The following is an 18,236-nucleotide window of genomic DNA, read 5'->3' as shown; positions in this document are numbered from 1 at the left end:
GTGCCCTCTCACTTGTGTCCCACTGTCTTTGCCCCAAAGTCTCAGACACGGTACTAATATCTGCAAGGTGCCCTTCGTAGGGCAGTGTAGACAGAAGGTGCTCAATGGCTGCTCAGAAACCAGGACCAAGTGGCCTGTGAGCCTGGATGCTGCGGCCCCCCTGCCATGGGAAGCAGCAGGCCCTGGCCGGTCTGCACAGGAAGGGTGTCCGGCAGAGGGGCTGCGCTCAAGTAGAAGCTGCCAGTGAACAGAGTGTTCTTGGAACAGCCAAGGAAGCAAACCGTGCCCAGGTTCTGGGTCTGCACGGCCAGGAGGGCCAGGCAGCCTGAGTGAGGACAGTCTGCGTGCCGTGGAGGCCCCTTGGCCCATGGCGCTCCTGTGACTGGAGCCAGGCAGAGGCCTCACCACACCCGATGGGCCCAGAGGCAAGGGAGCCGCCTGTCCTGGGGAGAGGGGTGGGTGCCCAGGGCCAGAGCAGGGAGCAGCCGCCACAGCCATTGTCCATGGTCAGGGGTCTCTGGTGGCACTCGGCCCTCGTCTGGCAAACCCTGTGGGTACAAATCAGGGGCAGGAACAGCCCTGGGTGGGCGGTGGAGGGCACAGCAGGCGGGGGCCTCTCCCCAGCAGGAAGGGGTCCGGAGCGCGCCCTGCATCCTCCTGCACAGCACTCGACTGTGTAAATATTTTCCTTAGGAGCGGGAGAGAGCCTCCATTCATCGGCCGCTCGCACTTGAAAGAACTGAGAAGTATCTGTTTAGGCAGAGAAGCTAAAAACAGTGTCCACAGCTCCTTAAAAAAAAATCATTTCTGCAGCTCAAACACAGCCAAGCTGATTTTTTTAATGCAAAAAATAAATAAATATGACCCCACTCCCAGTTGAGAGCTCAAGGGTTTGTGTCAACACGGCGAGGGCCTTTGCTTGGGAGCCAGGGCCGGCCTGGTGACTCAACGCCTTCGTGGTTCCTCCTGCACTGCCAGTGGGCCACCACCCAGCTTAGCCGGGCTGGGCGCGGGGCATCCCCCCAGGCTGTCCTGGCCAGTGTCAGGTGTGGGTCCCAGGGCGTGGGGCCCTTTGCTGCCCCTGTGGCTGCCCAGCCGCCTCTATCTCTCGGAGCTTAGTGTCGGAGGCCAGCATCAAGCGAGGCCTGGAACTTGGCAGCTCCATGACCTTCACCTTGTGCCTCAACTTCCCTGGCTTCTGCTCCCTTCTGCACAGCACAGAGGCAGCTGGCACCAGCCTCCCTTGGGGCCACTGTCAGAAGCAGAGGAAGTTTGTGTTCCCCACCGTGCACCCGGAAGGGTGACTTGCTGCCGCCTCATTGTCACCGTCCCTAAGACTTCAACGCTGCGTTTATACCAGGGGAATTGGCAGCAGTCACAGGGCTTTGGTTTGGAAGGGAGATCGAGGGTGAAAATTGTTCTTTAAGAGTCCATCTCCCCAGGACGAGGTGGCTCTGGACACAGTGGCTTGGTGAGGCCTGACCCTCAGCACACTGGAGCCCTGCTTCAGGGACCCAAGACCCTGGGAGAAGGGTGGCCATGTGGAGGCCACAGCCCTGACCTCCAGGGTGACTGGAACTGCGTCCAGTCGTCCACTCCCATGGCCTCACTCTCTCTGGCAACCCATGTGCCAGCACAGACAGTGCTGACTCAGCCCCAGAAGAGGCCTCCAGGTCAGCTCCGGCGGGTCCTAAGCTCCTACCACATCCTTGGTTCAAATATGTGACTTCAGCAATGGATGAGGAAGAAATGCAGGTCAGAGAGAAGGGTCAGGCTCAGAGGCCTGGGCAACAGGTGGATGAAGCAGAGGGCTCGGGGGTCACCCTCTCAGACCAGGCTGCGGGGTGTGTGTCACACACAGGGCTTTGTCCCCTTCTCTGGCTTGGGAGCTGCTGCCTGGAGAGGCTCATCTGTGCTTCCTCCTGTGAGAACGGCGTGGATCTCCACTTCCTCCCGCGAGCATGGCCTGGATCCCTGCTTCCCTCCACAGGCACAGCCCGGATCCCTGCTTCCTCCCACCGGCATGCCCTGAGTCTTCAGTACCATGTCACTTTGAAGGGAAGGAGCTCCTGGGATGTGTTCGTGTCCCTACAGGGAATGCCAGCCCCTCGGGGACACACCAGCCTGCTGAGCTGTGAGCCTAGTGGGCCTGTGCAAGTGTGTGTCAGCTCTTCGCTGATTTCTTGGAGAACAGAGGGTATTTATTTAAGAGTCAAAAAAGATGTTTTGACCAACCCCACTTAGCTAAATCCTGGCACTGATACTTGAGAGAGAAGCTAAATGCTGGAGGTCAGACCTCGCGTTTTTGGCTAAAAATGTTTAATCAAAACACACCTAATACTTCTGCCGGGGTGCGGAGAAGTGGAGAGCAGGAAGCCACTGCCAGCCATCCCCACGCCAGCGGTGCGTGTGCAGAGGCTAAGCCAGCAAAATAAAGAGGGTTTTCAGCAGTGCAGAGGCCCGGCCGGGGAGGAAGCCAAGGCCAGCGGCTCCGGGGGTGCGCCCCGTGGTTTCTGCCAGGGTCAGCAGCCGGTGAGGAGGCCGTGTTAATGACATTCATACCTGCCAGGGGCTGTGAAACAGGGCAGCAGTTCCGGCTCGGCTCGGCCTCAGCTGTAGGAGCTGATTCTTTCTGGAAAGCCACTGCACCAGCTTCCTCTGAGGGGCACTGGCTGGGTGTCCCTCCTGGCACCATGTAGCTGAGGAAAGCTGGCCTTACATGGTGCACGCTTTAACCCACCGCCCGGTGGCACATGCCCTCTGGCTGGTCCTCTCCCTAGTTGTCTTGGACATTGGCGATGGCACTGTTCCAGGGTCCCTCTCTGTGTCCCGTCCCATGATGGCTCAGTGTAGGTGAGAGCCAGTGCCAACTGGTGGGTTAACCGCACCCCACCACACCCAGCCACTTTTCAGTCTCTGACCAAGGCCAGTTGTGGTCATCCACAGCCCGAGGTCTGTGAACACAGGAGTCCCTTGGGCTGAGACAGCAGGTATCAGGTGAGAAGGCCCACGTGGCTGGCAGCACATGGAGAGCGGCCACTCCCCTTGCCAGAGGCCAATTGGTTTTCAGGGACGCCTTTCCTGTGGGTTTGGGCACAGTTTGGGGGGCAGCCGGGGTGCAGGTCACAGAGTCCACGGGAGCCAGGCTGCAGGAAGGACTGGGCCTCTGGATTCCCTCACCACAGCACCTGCTCTCCTGGGAGAAGGTCTGGCATCCAGGGGACCCAGAGCAGCCCACTTATCTTTCTTGCCAAAGCCGAGGCCTCGATCCAACTTCCAGGTCCTCTTGTCTCCTGGGGGTGGCCTGTTCTCAAACACAGTAGCTGTCACCGTGTACGGAGAGGGACATATTTCCAGGATATAGCCTCCAGAATATTCAGAGGAGACTGGATCCCATCTCTGCCCCTCTGGCAACTGACTCAGGCCCCTTCAGCCTGTGTGTACCGCTGACCCCAACAGCCATGTGAACCTAAGAAATATTTGCCCCGGGTTGTCCCAAAAGCCCAGGTGATGCACCATGATCCCTCTTCTGGCTCAGCACCAACCGTGGTTGGGCTGTCCTCTGTGGCCCTGGCTTGGGGCTGAGAGCAAACAGAGAAGAGGGTGGATGCAGGTGTGTTCATGGCCCGGACACAGCCTCTGCCTCAGAGGCAGACTTTGCACATGTAGTACTGGCCTGGGCATCTGCATGTGACCCAACTCGGTGGCTCCCTCCTGGGAGAGACTTCCCCAGGGTCTCTTGCATCCTTCACCTTTCTCTGTCTCATTCTTTTTCACTTACTGCCATTTTCCAAACCACAATTTCAGAATCTATTAAGAGAAGCATAAAATCTCCAATTGGTTAGAATTCTCAACATCTAGAAACATGACCTCTTGGGCCAGGGATTTATCTCATTGGTTTCACTGCCTGCCTCGTAAGCACAAAGTCCCGAGTTCGATCCCCAGTACCAACAACAACAATCAAAAAAAGAAACATGATCTCTTGTTGTGACAGCTGGGCTGGCAAACAAGCCTGTGTGCTGGACTCTGTGCCTGGGTCCTCTTGCCTTGGCTACATGGGCATCAGTGGGCACTGGATGGATTTAGGGGAGGGGAAGGGGCACCTGCACTTGACGTGGTTTCTCCTTCAAGTGCTGGCTTCATCTGGTTGCTCTGCTAATGGCAGCACCATGATAACTTACATGTGTGAGTCTGTGAACTGGTCAATTTGCTTAGCTTGGAAACTGCCCTGGGGCAGCCATGCCGCCTCTGGAGAGGAGCATGGTGGGTTTTAAGAGGCGACACCAGGCAAGAAGCCACAGTTGTCCAGAGCCAAGCCCTGAGTGGACCCTGGGCCAGGAGAAAGGTTGGACTGTAGCGTTTGCTCTCACTGCTGCCAGGCTTATCCGTGAGCAGGACGGAGGGCCAGGGTCCCATGCCGCCCAGGGCTAGAGGGGAGGAGTGGCGCTTCTGTGAGGTGGACACTGCAGCTTTGGCCTCAGCCTGGTCTCCGCAGACTGGAGGAGTCCCCACCAATGCCTTGGACAGATGTCCTCTTCTCAGGACCCAGGGTCCGCAAAGAGCAGATCCCAGGCTGCTGCCTCTGAGCTTCGGCCAAGGATGAAGCAGGGGGCAGGAAGGCAGCCAGACCGTCTTTCCTGCCTCTGCCAGGTGCACCCTCCTCCAGTGGCTCCCCTGAGTGCTGCCTCCCAAGCCAGGTTGGAGGTGCCGGGGGCAGGGACGAAGTCCTCTTCACCCTCCAGGCCAGGCAGACAAAGTCACCTCCTAGTGTAACCTGCTAGGGTCACTGGGGAGCAGGGGGCAGGTGACAACAGACTGCCACACATTCCCATGCCCTTGTGTTTCACCCCACGGGTCCCCCGGTTACTAAAGGGCCACTGTGAGTTACCCAGCATGGGCCCAGGACATCATTTCCAGGAAGGACCCTAGGGACACTCAGAGCCCCCTGATGATGGGGAGCCTCTCCTGGAATAGCAGGGGTCCCAGTTATCCCCGGCCACCCCTGCTACAGAGAGACTTCTGATCTGCTGACAGCACCTCTCACACTTGTCTTGCAGCCCATGCTGATGGCCATGGAGGTGTCCTCCCGGGAAGGCTGCAGCAAGAAGGTAGGCGACTGCGTCAGGGCCACGTGCCCGCTCTGGTCTCTGGGTGGCCTCACCATTTCTGTGGTCCCTGAGTTGCGAAGTGTTGTTCGAGTGTCCAGGAGGTCTGGGAGCAAGGTGCTCCTGAGCAGTGACTGAGAAGGAATTAGGGAGGGGCTGCTCCAGTGGGCACCCCAAGGCTTCAGAACAGAGAAGAATCCCGTACCTGTGGGAACACTTTGGGCCTTGCACGCACACAGAAACTGAACAAACCTGGATGGTATGTGTATTCAGTTATCTTATTGGATTCTCAAGTGGAAGGATGAGGTGGCTGCAGGTTCAGCAGTAGCTTTGGCCGTGCTCAAAGCTTCGAAAGAGGGCTCAGGCATAGCTTTAAATAAGCAGACCATTAGGGAAAGAAAAGTGTCCATGTGTGGTGTTACCTGCTGCTCTGCAGAGCGATGATGGATGGTAGCTGGTGGCAAGCATGGGCTTGAGATCCCCAGAGAGATCAGCAGAGAGACACGCACAGCCCCAGGGAGAGGGGCACGGGCGTGTGTACTCATGTGCACTTGGTGTAGACCCCAGACCAGGGCCTGATCCACACATTCCTGAGTGTGTGTCGCTACCCGGATGCACATCTGTGCAAACACTTGCACACCCATGTGTGTGAAGCTGATCTGGTGTTTGGAGCTTCTGGTGATGTTAGGATGATGTTCCCACCCTGAGCGTGTCTGTTCAGAAGCAAGGTAAAGGGCAGAGGCCCGACGTGCACCCCATCAGGCAGCGCTGGAAGCCCAGCATAGGCTGTAGGGGAGGCCAAGTCAGCCAAGTGGCCCAGTGGATTCTGTGGCACAGAATCTTTGCCTGGGAACCTGCCCTCCCTGGCTCACACCCGGCCCAGCAGCCCTCCGTGGGCACAGCCCTTCCCTGCTCCCCCAGAGAGAAGAGAACCTGGTGCCAGCTCTTCCCGGGCTCCAGTGGGCTGTGTTCCCTGTCCCCACAGGCTGTATGACCTCAGAGGGACCCTCTGGGGACAAGATCTCAGTCCTCACCAACTGGGAGAGACCTGGGTCCCTCTTTCCTTAAAGTAACTGTGCTGTGGCTCCATTTCCCATGATGTTCTTTCCCTCTTCTCTCCTATCCTGCCCCTTTGAACACATTGCAATTTTCTCCAAGGATGTAAGGTAGCAAGAGGCAGGAAGCGGTTTTTCTGTTTCTCAAAGAATTGTGGTGTTTCCACTTCCCTGGGAATGTGGCCTACAGCCCACTGCACCTTCTAGAAAGGGAGGAGACCGTTTTCCCATCGCACAAGGAGAGCTGGGCTGGGCATCCAGAGCTGAGGTATTTTGCTGAGGTATCACAGAGGTATCCGGGTGAGGGTCTGCAGGGGAGGTGGAATCCAGTGGCCGCTGGAGTGCCAGCCTGAGTGCCAGGGTCAAGGCAGCAGGTAAAAGGTCAAGTCTGAGGTCAGAGGCCTGAGAAGAGGCAGATGCTGGACTCTCTGGAACTCACACAGAATGAGACAGGATGAAAGCGACAGTGGCAAAGACAGTGGCCACGCCCCCTCTGCTCCTACTCCTTGTCGGCCTTTTGATCCAGGTCTTGCTTCCTGAGGACCAAGGTCATGTTGAGAGCTCAGGGTCAGGCACGCCCAGGCACTCACCTCGACTTCCCATTGTGGCAGGGGGTCTGCATTAAGTGCAAGTCGGGGTGACACAGAACAGACCTGGGCTCCGGGAGGCAGAACGAGAGGCAGGGCAGCAGCAGGTTCAGGGCCAGAGGGGATGGGGCAGCAGCCTTCCCACTGTGCCAGCCTCTCTCTGCACTGCTGGAGAGGGGAAGGGGGGGGCTCCTCACCTCCCTGCTCTGCACACACGCCTCCCAGCCTCGAGCTGAGCTGATGGCAGTGTGCGGGACTCTGGTGTCTGCCCGGCCACCTGGTAGGATGATCAGAACTAGAGCTGGTGCTCGGGTCTGGACTCCTCCAGGGGCAGCCAGGTCCCACGTCAGGACTAGAGCGAAGGCGCCTGGCCCCCTGCGGCCTCTGCAGAGTGGAGCCGAGTTGCTGGAGGAATGAATTCAGTGACTTCCTGGTGTGCTGGTTTTGTGGTTGAGTCACCTTGGTGGGCACAGCTTGCATTAAAAATAAGATGGGGAGGTGTGGGGGCTAGGTGACCTTGGTTGTGACCTTGGGTTGTTCCGCTGGCATCTCAGCTTCAGCATGTACACCTTGGGGAGGACTCTACCTCCTGTCCTCTGTCTGTTTCGCTGAAATATAACAGTTTATGCTATTAGGGGCTTGACACCGCGACTGGGAAAGGGGACGTATTACCGGGAAGTCGCTGTTAGAAATTCTGTAAGTCTTGCAGACCAGCTTGCTGCAGAGGTGATAAGAGGAGGAAGGAGCCCAAGCCTAGGGAGGATGGCCCAGAACTCGCAGCAGTGTAGGATCTGAACCCAAGACCCCAGGGGACCTGAGCCGGGGGAGGCAACTTTGCCTGGGGGCATGGCTTCCATCAGAATGACAGCGGCCGCAGCCTGTGAGCTGCTGTGCCTGCCAGGCCCCGCCCCCATAAGGGGCGGAGCCACCTAGTGCCCTTTCCCCACATGCTTCCAGGCGGGTCACCTGGCTGTGGCTCATCCCTTGTCCCTGTCTCTGTGCCTTGCGGCCCCCAGCTCCAGCCTTGCTCCCTGATCCCGCGGCCTCATGTGTGTCCAGGTGCGTGGTGTGTGCGTCCCCAAAGTCCCCTCCACGCTGGCCTCTCCGCTGCTGGCCGGACCTCTGGGGCCGCCCCTCGCCGCCCCCCTGTTGAGGCTGTTTATCTAGGGGGAAGCCCGGGGGTCCCGGAAAGCAAACATCTGCGGGAGATAATCGAGCCAGCCGTCCATCCATCACCGCCGGCTCCCTGGAGAGCGCGCCGGGCCTGTAATAAAAAGGCCGGGCGAGGAGGCTTTGGGGACGAATAAAGAGCCGTGTTAAGGGCTCGCGGAAAATGGATGGAAGACATTATTAAGGCTCAATGGCCGTCTTATCAAAATCCAATAGGATAGACATTTGGCAAAAGGCTTAAATTTATTCTTTGACTTTCTGGAGGGCTTGAATTTATCCGTTAACAAGAGTGTAGTCCGCCGGGGCGATGGTATCAGCTGAAGGAATTTTGATTCAATCTCTTTGGTGATATGAAAAGGGGAAACACAGCCCCATGGCCTTGCCTTTGTCCTACTTTATCTTGTTTTCTTTCCCGTCTTTAAAGGAAGGACGCGTTAATACAGTGGACGGGGGAGCTCTAACAAAAGGAAGTGCCCTTTCTCTTTGTATTTTGATTTTCTCCCTTTCTTGACTCTACCACCAAATAAATAAATCAGGAATTTGCATCGTTGGAAGAGGACTAAGACCCGGAGGAGGTGCCTCTTGCGAAGCCTGTGGGCAGGGGTAGGGAAGGAGTCGAAAATAAATTGAGCTAACAGAATCCAATGGCTGGAAGAGGGGACGCGCTGGGCTCGTAACCCTCTCCTCGTATGGTCAAACTGCCAAACAGGCAATTGATTGATAATGATGATAATTTGTGAGGTGATCGTGTCGATGTTAGACCCTCGACCTGTCCCGCTGGGCCTCTGTGTGGCCGGGCCAGATGCCTCTGGTGACAGGAAGCTCAGAAGTCCCCTGGGTCCCTCCCCGGGGACCTGGAGCTAATGGAGGATGACTGCAGCGCTCTCAGTGTGGGAGCAGAGACAGACAGGCCACTGCCAAGTGTCTTTTGTGCAGCAATCACCAGAGGCCACACACCCGAGGCCCAGACAGGCTGCGTCCAGCAGCGGCTCGGGCCTTGTGCAGGGCTGGCCGCCCCTGTAGCTCCGCACAACACCACACGGCACGGCATAGCCAGGGATCAGTCCTGGGTTTCTCAGCCTTCAGTTTATTTTGTTTGTATTATTTCCTCCTGGGGGACGCAGAGGTATTTTCCAAGTGGCTGGAGGGCAAAGGAAAAATGGGGGAGGGCAAGCCATGCAGTTGCAACAAGAAATGCAGAGACCCTAGACTGCTAAAGCTGGGAAGGACGCGCCGAACTGCACCATGGGGTGCGGGATTCACTGTAACTGGGGACTCTGCCGCCGACTTAGCTTGGCCATGTCGAGCACTGTGCCTCTGAAGTGAGTTTTCGAATCCTTTTCCTGGCTGCCCCCAGCCAGCCTGCCCACTACACAAGGAACCCAGTACACACTGCAACTAAACGGCAGCTTCCTACAAATGCTCTTTATTACAAGAAAGGAGGGGGAAATCACACCAGAGTCCCCAACCTCAGAAATTATTAATTTGCATGTGGGATCAGTTATGTCTTTATGAAATCAAAGTGTGTTTAGCTGCCCCGAGACAGCCTCGAGTTGATTTTGATAATCTGGGGCTGAATAGACTTGCCTCCTCGCAGTAAGCCGGCCACAAAAGGCTGGACAGGGGCTGAAAGCCCTTCGACGACATGTCTCTCTTTCCATTGTTCTGGGGTTGCTGATAAAAGAACCGGGAGTCCATTAATTCAGTGAATGAACATATAGTAAAGTCAGTCCCCTCTTGAGAACAATAATGTTGAGGTCAGCTCTGGTTGCCGTGGAAACTAAGTACTCCTAAGAAGTTTGCATCCTTGATTTTGCTGAATCAAAGGCCACAAAGTGGAGAGGTGTAACGCAGCCAAGACAGCAGAAAGTCGGCGGGCACCGCCTCCCAGGCTCTCTTCCCCAGGCGCCGGTGGCCCTGGGGACCCTCCCCACACCTCACTCAGCGAGGCAGCCTGGTTGGCATCTGACTCCTCCCCTACTCTCCCTCTCCAGGGGGACGGAGGACCCCTTGTCACAGCTGCTGCCATCACTCATTCCAAGGGCAAAAATCAGGTGCAGCAAGGGCCCCAGGGAAGCTCCTGGGGCCTCAGGCCCAGGCGGACTCTGACCTCCCCCTGGAGGCACCTGAACTTGCCTCTCAGGGCGGGGCGAGCCCTGTGGCCCCTTCACCAGCTGATAAGGGTGACTAATGGCCAGTTGCCTGGCGGGGTGAGTTATGGGCTTCCCCAGGCTGGGTGATGACTTTATAAATGGAACCTCCTGCCTCCCATTTTCTAAATTGAGTCGGTGCTGCCTGCCCCACCCCCACCCCACTCCCACCTGAGGATCCCTTAAATCAGCTTAAACCATGAGAATACGCTGGGAGAGGTGCAGCTAATTAATTTCCTGCAAAGTAATTTATTACATGCTGCTGTTGGTGTCGTCTCCAGGGCCCTGTGTAGTGGACAGAGGAAGGCCTGGCCCCACTTAGCCACAGAGGCGGGCAGGCAGGAGGAGAGATGTCCCTCTCCAGTCCCTCTGTGAGAGGCAGAGGAGCCCAGCTTCCTCCTCACCCAGAAGCCCTTAGTGAAACCTGGAAAGGCCTCAGGTGCAGCTAGGGAGGAGGCTGAGGAGGGGTGAACACCCTGGGGGCTTCTGGCTCTGAGAGCAGGTAGCACCAGGGACCCTTTTCTCCCCCGCTGACAGCAGGTAAACCCTCAGCCATACCTGGGGTGCACAGAACATGTCACCTGTGTCATTCCCCAGCTCAGCAGAGGGAGGCAGCTCTTTACCCAGCCAGCCAGTCACTGCCTTCCCTGAGCTGGTTTGACTTAGGACACTGTGGCCCTTGGCCTTGAACTCTGTCAAATGGGAGAGAACTGCAGGCCCTGGCACCTAAGGACTGGGCAGGGAGGAGGGAGCCAGTGTGTGGTAAGGGCGGTAGGTGCTTCTGGCTGGGCATGGAACCAGGGACCAGTGTTGCCCTTGGCCTTGGCAGCTGGAATGAGGCACCCAGACTGCAGCCCTCTGATGGATACCTGCCTCCTGTCATGGCCCTGAAGGGGTCAGAGTTCACAGCCAGGGCCATGTGTCAGTGCCTGGGCCCACTCTGGCCTCTCCAGTCCTGTCGCCCCTGCAGGGGGCGCTGGGAAAGCCGGAGGAGCAGGACGCCTCTTGGCCCCATTTTCAGGATTTATTGACTGCATTATCGGCTTTATAGGAGGCAGATGGAGGCGTCAATAAGCTGGGCCGCAGTCTTCAGGTGGGTGCAATATCGAGTTAATTAAATTGTGCTGAACTATTAGGAGAGAAATATATATCAGCCCTGAGGCCTGCTGGCCTCTTCTGCTCTGTGCTCATGAACATTACCTTGCACAGCACTGGGTTGGGCTGGGTCTCTCCTCCAGTGCCACCAAAGCTCCCGGAAAGACAATCTCTGGCCAGCCCTCCAGAGCACCTGTGACATCTTGGTGTGACCACTGCCATCGCAGCTATGAGGGCCCTGCGGGTTCTGCACAGGTGGGTGTCCCATGAGTCCAGGTGCCTCTGCAGAGTGAAGACAGCAGCTGTTCTGGGAATCTCTGGAGCCCCTCAGAGCCTGGTCACTCGCCAAGCCCCCTTCTCCCGAGCACAGGGTCCCAGAAGTAGCTCTCCAAGCAAGATGCTGAAAAGACCTGGGCACACTTCCACTCACGGTGCAGGTTGAGGGTCCCTGGCCCCAAGTGCCAGGCCAGAGGTCTCAGTTGGGGTCCCTGGGAACCATGCAGCTCAGAGCCCAGGAGCCAGCACCTGGCATGGACACAGCCTGGGGGGCCCCTGCATACCTAGAATAAAAAGGTGAGAGGCTCAGGTGGTGGAGGATGCAGGCCCTGTGGGAGGCTGTGTCCCCTCCCTGTCTAAAAAGCCCTGCATACCAGGCTGTGGACAATGGGCAATGGGCAGGATGACCAGGTCCCCAGTGAAGATGCAGCTCCACCAGCACCCAGGCGGGGCTCCCTTGCAGCTTCCTGTGGCCACTGCTAACATCATGGGGGTGTGGAGTCTCCTCCTGCCCTGGCTGCTGCAATGGATTCTGGGACTGTGGCTGGATAGCCTTTGCTCCCTGCCTGAGCCCAGGTGTGAGCCAGAAGGTGCGTGTGACGGGACAGGAACAGAGGCAGACCCGTGGCTAGGGAGGGTGGCCCACCCCACCCCACGGCCATGGCTGCCAAACACAGGCACCTCATGCCCAGCACTAGGCAGCCCCATGTCCTGTGCTGTGTTTATTGAGTGTCCTTTTGCTCTACACCATGCTAACCCCCATCAGCCCATGCAGGTAAGCATCACTACCTCACTGTGTTGTGAAGAAAACAGGAAACAGGTGGGTCAGGGCCCGAGGCAGCACTATTAAGTGCAGAAAGCCATTGCAGATGCCCTCAAGTGCCAGGTGGTGTTGCTCCACGTACGGGAGGACCCTGTGGGTATAGCTGAGTTCAGAGCAGGGCAAACCTGGGTCACTTTGGTCCTTGGGAGAAGGTATATCTGTCAGCTGTTGTGGTGATGGTGCTGGGTAACAAATCATCCCAGTGTCCAGTAGCTTAAAGCAGTCCCGTAGACTCTCTTGTGTTGGCAAGTTGACTGAGGCTGGCAATTCCACTGAGCTAGGTTCTGCACTGACAGCTGGGTCCAATTTTCTTGAATGCTGGCCAACCTACCTGGGGCACTGGGCTATGGATTACACTCCTGGGACAGCAGACGCAAGTGGTCACTTCTAGGCCTGGGCCCCAAGCAGGCCATTGTCTGGCAGCACTGGGTGTGGGTGTGGGGACAGAAGCTTCCTGGGGGTGTGGCCTCTGGCTGACCCCTGGCTGAGTCCCAGGTCACCACTTCATGGGTGTTGCTCTGGAACAAAGCCCAGGTCAAGGTGAGGAAGCCGTGAGCAGGGAGACGACCAGGATCAGAGCCACCTGGCCTGCCCCTTGCCCTGTGCCCGAGGTGGGCCTTGAGGTCACCCTTGAGGGTGGCCATCTCTTCCTCAGACAGAAGCTGTGGCCTTTGACCCACAGCTGTTGGGGAGAAGCAGCCATCCAGAGATCCAGGCGTGCTCCTGGGTACCCAGGGCCTTTGCTGGGAGGGAGTTGGTAGAGAGAGCATCAAGATAGAGGCCGAAGAGCTGGCCAGGGTGACTCCTCGATCCACGCTGACTAATGGGCAGCCAGGTTAGCCAGCAGAGGAGAGGACAAATCAGCCCTGCTGGGGGCTAAAAAGTGGCATTTAGATAACCCAGTGTTGGGAAGGAGGCTTGGCAATCCTGCCACAAAGGAAAAAAGAAAAGAAAAAAGCAGGAGTCCTAAGTGCACGTTGCTAAGTGAGAGAAGCCCTTCTAAAATGATATGCACTGCGTGATTCCAACTTTGACATTCAGGAAGAGGCAAAACTATAGGGTGAGGAAAAAGATCAGGTGTCCAGGGTGGGCAGGGAGGATGAGCCAGCAGAGCGCAGAGGGCGGCTAAGGAGCCTCGGGGCCTTTGTTCAAAGCCCAGGTCTTCGCTTAATGGCAGTGTCTGTGTTGGGTCATCCCTCTCCACAAAGTGGCTTCTAATTGCTGCAATGTATGCAGTGGGGAGTCTGGGCAGAGCAGGGAGGAGCAGTATCGTGGGAACTCGTTGCTTTACACTTGTTTTTCCATAAATTTAAATTTTCTCTACAAAGTGGAGTAGTCATTTAAAAAGGTTATCACAAAGCGGCACGGATTCACACACATCTTACGGAAAAGGCACACACTTAAAAAGGTGCGCATGTGAGAGGGCTGGAAGCATGAAAGCGACAGCCACTTGGCGCCCTGATGGGGACTGTTATCATGTTGTGCCTTTAGGGGCACTTTGATTGTTGAGATGTTAGTGGAGTGGATGGCACCCCTGTTACCATATGGTCGTCCAGCTGGGACTTGTTGGGTTCAGAGCCCTCTCACATGGAGCCGTTGCTCCAACTGATCCAGATACCTGGGTGTGACCAAATATATAGTGAAAGTTTACGTTTCAAGGATGTATTACACCCCACCATCGAGATTCCTCCTTCGAGCACTCTTAGCCCTCAGTCTTGCCACTTTCTGAAGCCGTTCTGAGGCCCTCTTTTGTGGGCCTCTGAGGCGCCTCTTTATGAGGGCCGATCAAAACTGTGGTGAGTGCCACTGGTAGGCGCCATGGCACGGACAGGCAGGTACCTCCCCTGTTCGCCGGATCTGGCACCTGAGACTTCTGAGTTTTTGCCAAAGTCCAGGGGCCCCAAAGGTAAACCTCAGAACACCGAGGTAGTCACATGGTGCAGCTGAAGACCTGAAAGAGGACTCCAGAACTGCTTCAGAAAGTGGCAAGGACGATGCGATGAGTGTTGAAGGGAGGGGATTTGAGGAAGGTTAGTGACAAGTGTCTTTTACTTAATGAATTATTTTTTAACTTAAACCCTTACTGGTTTTTTCTCTCGCCCCTTGGGTGCTGGGGCTGGGTGGATGGAGCCCTTCGGCCGAATGTCTGGAGATGTCGCACTCAGGCCGAGCAGCTGTGGCCAGAGTGATACCCGCAGAGCTCCCCATCCTCCGAGTTGCAGTCAGAGGCTCGAGAGAGAAAGGGAACTTTCTGGCACTTCAAGTCCCTGAGATTTGAGGCCATTGCAGCGCAGCGCAAGCGTGCTCACTCTGACAGATCCCTTAGGGAATTCTGCAGAACCTCCAGCCTCCTGCCCCCTCCACCTGTTCACCCTGTAGATGCACAGCTTGTAAGCACCTCATGTGGGGAGATGCTACCTGGGGTGCTAGAGACTCAAGGTTGGATTCTGCAGCCTCTTGCCCTGCAGAAGCCCAAATTCTCCTGAGACCCGTCACCGGCAGAGAAGAGCCTCCCGACCTTCCTTCTCGGCGTCCCCAGCTCCCTGGGACCCACATCCATCACACTCTGAAGCAGAACTCTCATGGTGCAGTGCCTTTCCATGATCCTCTGTGCCATGTGCTTGGGCGGCAGGAGTGTCCTGCATGCTGGGGTGCGTGCGGCTGTGTCACTGCCTGCTGGAGATGCCCAGAGACCCTCTGTTGGGCAGCCCTTCCTTACCTCGCTAGATGCCAGGAAAGGTGAGGATAATGAATTGATTTTGGCCAGATAGAGTGGATTCTTAGCAGAGTCCATGTGAGTGTAGCATTTTCTTATTTAGTAAACTCCCTCCTTTGACTGATACCCGCTTTCAGCTCAGCCTCTGGGTCTGCTAACAGGATTCATTGTTTCCTGACACTCACGTCCATCAGCCGGGCCGTGCTGCCGAACGGTTTCTCCTCACCTAGTAAGCAAGATGTTTCTCCAGTGTGCTGGTGATAAATGAAGTAATAAAAAGCGAGACGCGTGATTTTACGTTGGAGCCCTGCCTCTGTTATTTCTGAGCAATGGCCGAGGCTCGGAGGATTAGCTACAGAGATGTTTGCGTTGCCAGGGACCAAAAATGATCACATAAAAAAGAGTCTGGTGTGGTGTTCATCACGGATCAGCTGGAATGATGGGGGAGAGGGAAAGACAGAACAACCCTGAGACAACCATAGCCACGCCAGGAGCCAGCAGGGGCAGGCAGGGGCCACACATGCACAGCACCCACCGGCTGGGCCAGGGCTTCCTTCTTGCCTTTCAAACATGGGCATTGGGTTACCAAGGCCCCAGAAGGTCAGATAATTATTGGAAGAGAATCTGAAGCATGGGCACCCCAGAGAGCTGCAAAAATAAAATGAGGAGGAGGAATTTTGAATAGATTTCCTCCCTTTGTATTTCTGTTTTGGACAAGCAGTGTGGAGGGAGGAGAGAGAGGGAACTGGAAGGTGAAGAAAAACATCACGGTAGACCTCAGGAGGATTGGTGGTGGCCCCCCGGATGGGGCAGAGCTGGGGGACGTGAAACACATTTGTCTGGGGTCTGTCTGTGTACAGCTCCCCAGGGACTCCCATGCCTCTCCTGCTCCCACAAGAAGAGGGTTCAGCAGGACTGAAGCAGAAGGTTCTGGGCCAGGATGAATGCCAGGAGCACTAGTGGAGCCGAGAGGGGACGCACCCTGGGCCAGCATGTGGTGGCATTGCCGGGTGACACTGAGTATCCTGTTTCCAAAGTCAGACACAGTAGGTCTAACGCCAGGAGGCAGAGGCCACAGCACATAGTCACAGAGGTAAGGACCTCAGGCTGAATCTGGACAGGCCAGGGCCCGGGAGGGGCAGCCACAGTCCTCCCTGTGAGTGTCCACGAGAAAGCTGCAGCGTGGATAGGAACATTCCCTCCCCTCAGCCATGCAGCAGGAAGCGGCCACTTGGCTCCATCTCAAAGCCTCAGTCCTAGGGCAAGCAGTGGACAGGAGGGACAGCCAGCAGCCCTCCCCCTCAGGGGCAGTGTGGGACCCAACCCCAAGCAAAGGCCCCTGTGAGAGCCTCTGGCCTGGGCCTGGGTTACATCTCCCCTCCTCTCCTCTTTTGTCCTCAGCAGCCATTGAGCTGTGCCCTGTCTCCCACCTCTGTTGGTACAAGAAATGGCCCCCAGCCCATCTTACTCAGTAAGCACCAGCCCCTGGAAGGCTGCTAGGGGTCTCCTCACAGCTGCGTCCCTCTTTGGCCTTGGGCTCAGGCATTACATGTCACATGGGCTTCTCTGAAGCCCACACAGACTACATACCAAGAATGTGACTTTGCTCTTGGACCCTGCCCAGCCCCTTCCTTACTCCCAGGGCGAAACAATTCCTCAAACAGGCCCCCAGGAAGGGTGGCCTGAACTGTCTCAGGGCCTGTGGTTCTGAGAACCAGACCCCTATACCAGCTTCCGAGGCACATAGGTGTTTTCTTGGTTATAATCCACAGATTGGTGCACAGAGCCCCTCAGAAAGCCATGCGGGCTGTCCCCAGCACAGGGTGGGCAGGACCCCTGCAGAATGGAAAGACCTTGGGAGGCCGTAGTCTCTGTGAGAGCATGTTCTCCACTCCGCCCTTCTCTGCAAAATGCAGGTGATAGGAGTTTCTGCCTCCAAGACGACATGAGCTAAAACGTGTACAGTGCCATAAAATAGCACCTGGCCTGTGCTCCAGGAAGGGCAGGATCAAGGCTGGGACCAGGATGGTGTAGGTGGCAGTGAGGGTGAAAGTGGTAAAGGGAGGATGGAAAAGGATGATGACGGTGCTGAGGATGGTGGAGGGAGTGGTGATGATGGAGATGGTGGGGACGAGGGGGATGGCGGTGATGATGGTGCTGATGGAGGTGGGGATGGTGTCAGTGATGACACTGATGGTGATGGGGTAAGGCTGGTGATAGAGATGGCGATGATGGAGGTGGTGTTGATGGTGGTGGTGATGATGGCGACAGAACGATGGGAGATGGTCGTGATGAGGATGATAATGATGGTGATGACAATGATGATGGCCACAAACCCTTGGGGTCCCAAGATACAGTCACTCCCTGAGGAACCAAGGATCCAGTAGAGGCTGTCCCGGAGGAGCAGGAGACCACCAGAGCTCCATTTCTGGCTCCACCACCCACTGGTGTGACCTGGGTCCATTCTCTGCCTCTGAGCGCCTCGGACTCTGCTTGGCGACACAGGCAGACACTCTGGACCCCACTCCAGCTCTGGGGCTGGGAGGATGCAGGAGATAAGGCCCAGAGCAGCGCTGGTGAGCGAGGTATTAAGAAGAAAAAACAACAGGAAGAGGCGGAAAGAGAACTCATAAACGACCCTCACACCCTGGCCTTCCTAGACGACCTCTCATGCAGAGAAGTGGGCCTCGGGGAGTTAATAAGAAATACAGGACTTCCTGCGAGATAGTGAGTGAATTGTGAGCCGTGAATTACTTTTTTCCTTTGAAAAATGATGTAGCCGGGTCAAAATATTTTTGCATTTCAAACACTTGAGTCCCTTTGTCCTTGGAGCTGACATGACTCGGTTTCCACGCAGCTTCACAATGCAGGGAAACATCTTTTCGCCACCAGACGGCCCTTGCGATAAGCCAGCCCGGCCAGCGTGCATTTGGGGAGCTGGCGGTGGTGAGAAAACAGAGGCCTTCGCAGAGCCCGTTTGTACAGTGTTGACCAGGCATGGGCATGGAACCTGGGTGCAGGGCAGACCCACCCAGCCCAACCTCGTGAGGTCCTGCACCCCAGGTGCCACCTCTGCTCCTCCAGGTGACAGCACCTGCCCTCCTGCCAGTGGTCTGGGATCCCTCACTCTTCATCCTGGGCAGCTCTCCAAGGTCCCCACCTGGGGTGTGGGCTCAGTGCAGGTGAGGAAGGGAGGCTCAGCACAGGGCAGTACCTGCCCAGTGCTACCCTGTGCTAAGAGTCCCCGCCAGCTCAGGTG

At 56.6% G+C, this 18,236-nt stretch overlaps 1 protein-coding gene across 5 annotated transcripts in view; it reads left to right on the top strand.

Annotated features, from left to right (window-relative positions):
* Prdm16 (PR/SET domain 16) overlaps positions 1-18,236 on the top strand; it is a 279,740-nt gene that overhangs the window by 137,527 nt on the left and 123,977 nt on the right. For all 5 annotated transcript variants that reach the window (XM_010627786.2, XM_010627787.2, XM_010627785.2 and 2 more), the window contains exon 3: positions 5,058-5,108. In XM_010627786.2, coding sequence (XP_010626088.1) covers positions 5,058-5,108 — 51 coding nt within the window. The remainder of the gene's footprint in view (positions 1-5,057; positions 5,109-18,236) is intronic.

Source organism: Fukomys damarensis, unplaced genomic scaffold (assembly GCF_012274545.1).
Source record: "Fukomys damarensis isolate Sample0158 unplaced genomic scaffold, DMR_v1.0_HiC HiC_scaffold_23, whole genome shotgun sequence".
Taxonomy (NCBI): Eukaryota; Metazoa; Chordata; class Mammalia; order Rodentia; family Bathyergidae; genus Fukomys; species Fukomys damarensis.
This window is presented reverse-complemented; position numbering and strand designations above follow the sequence as displayed.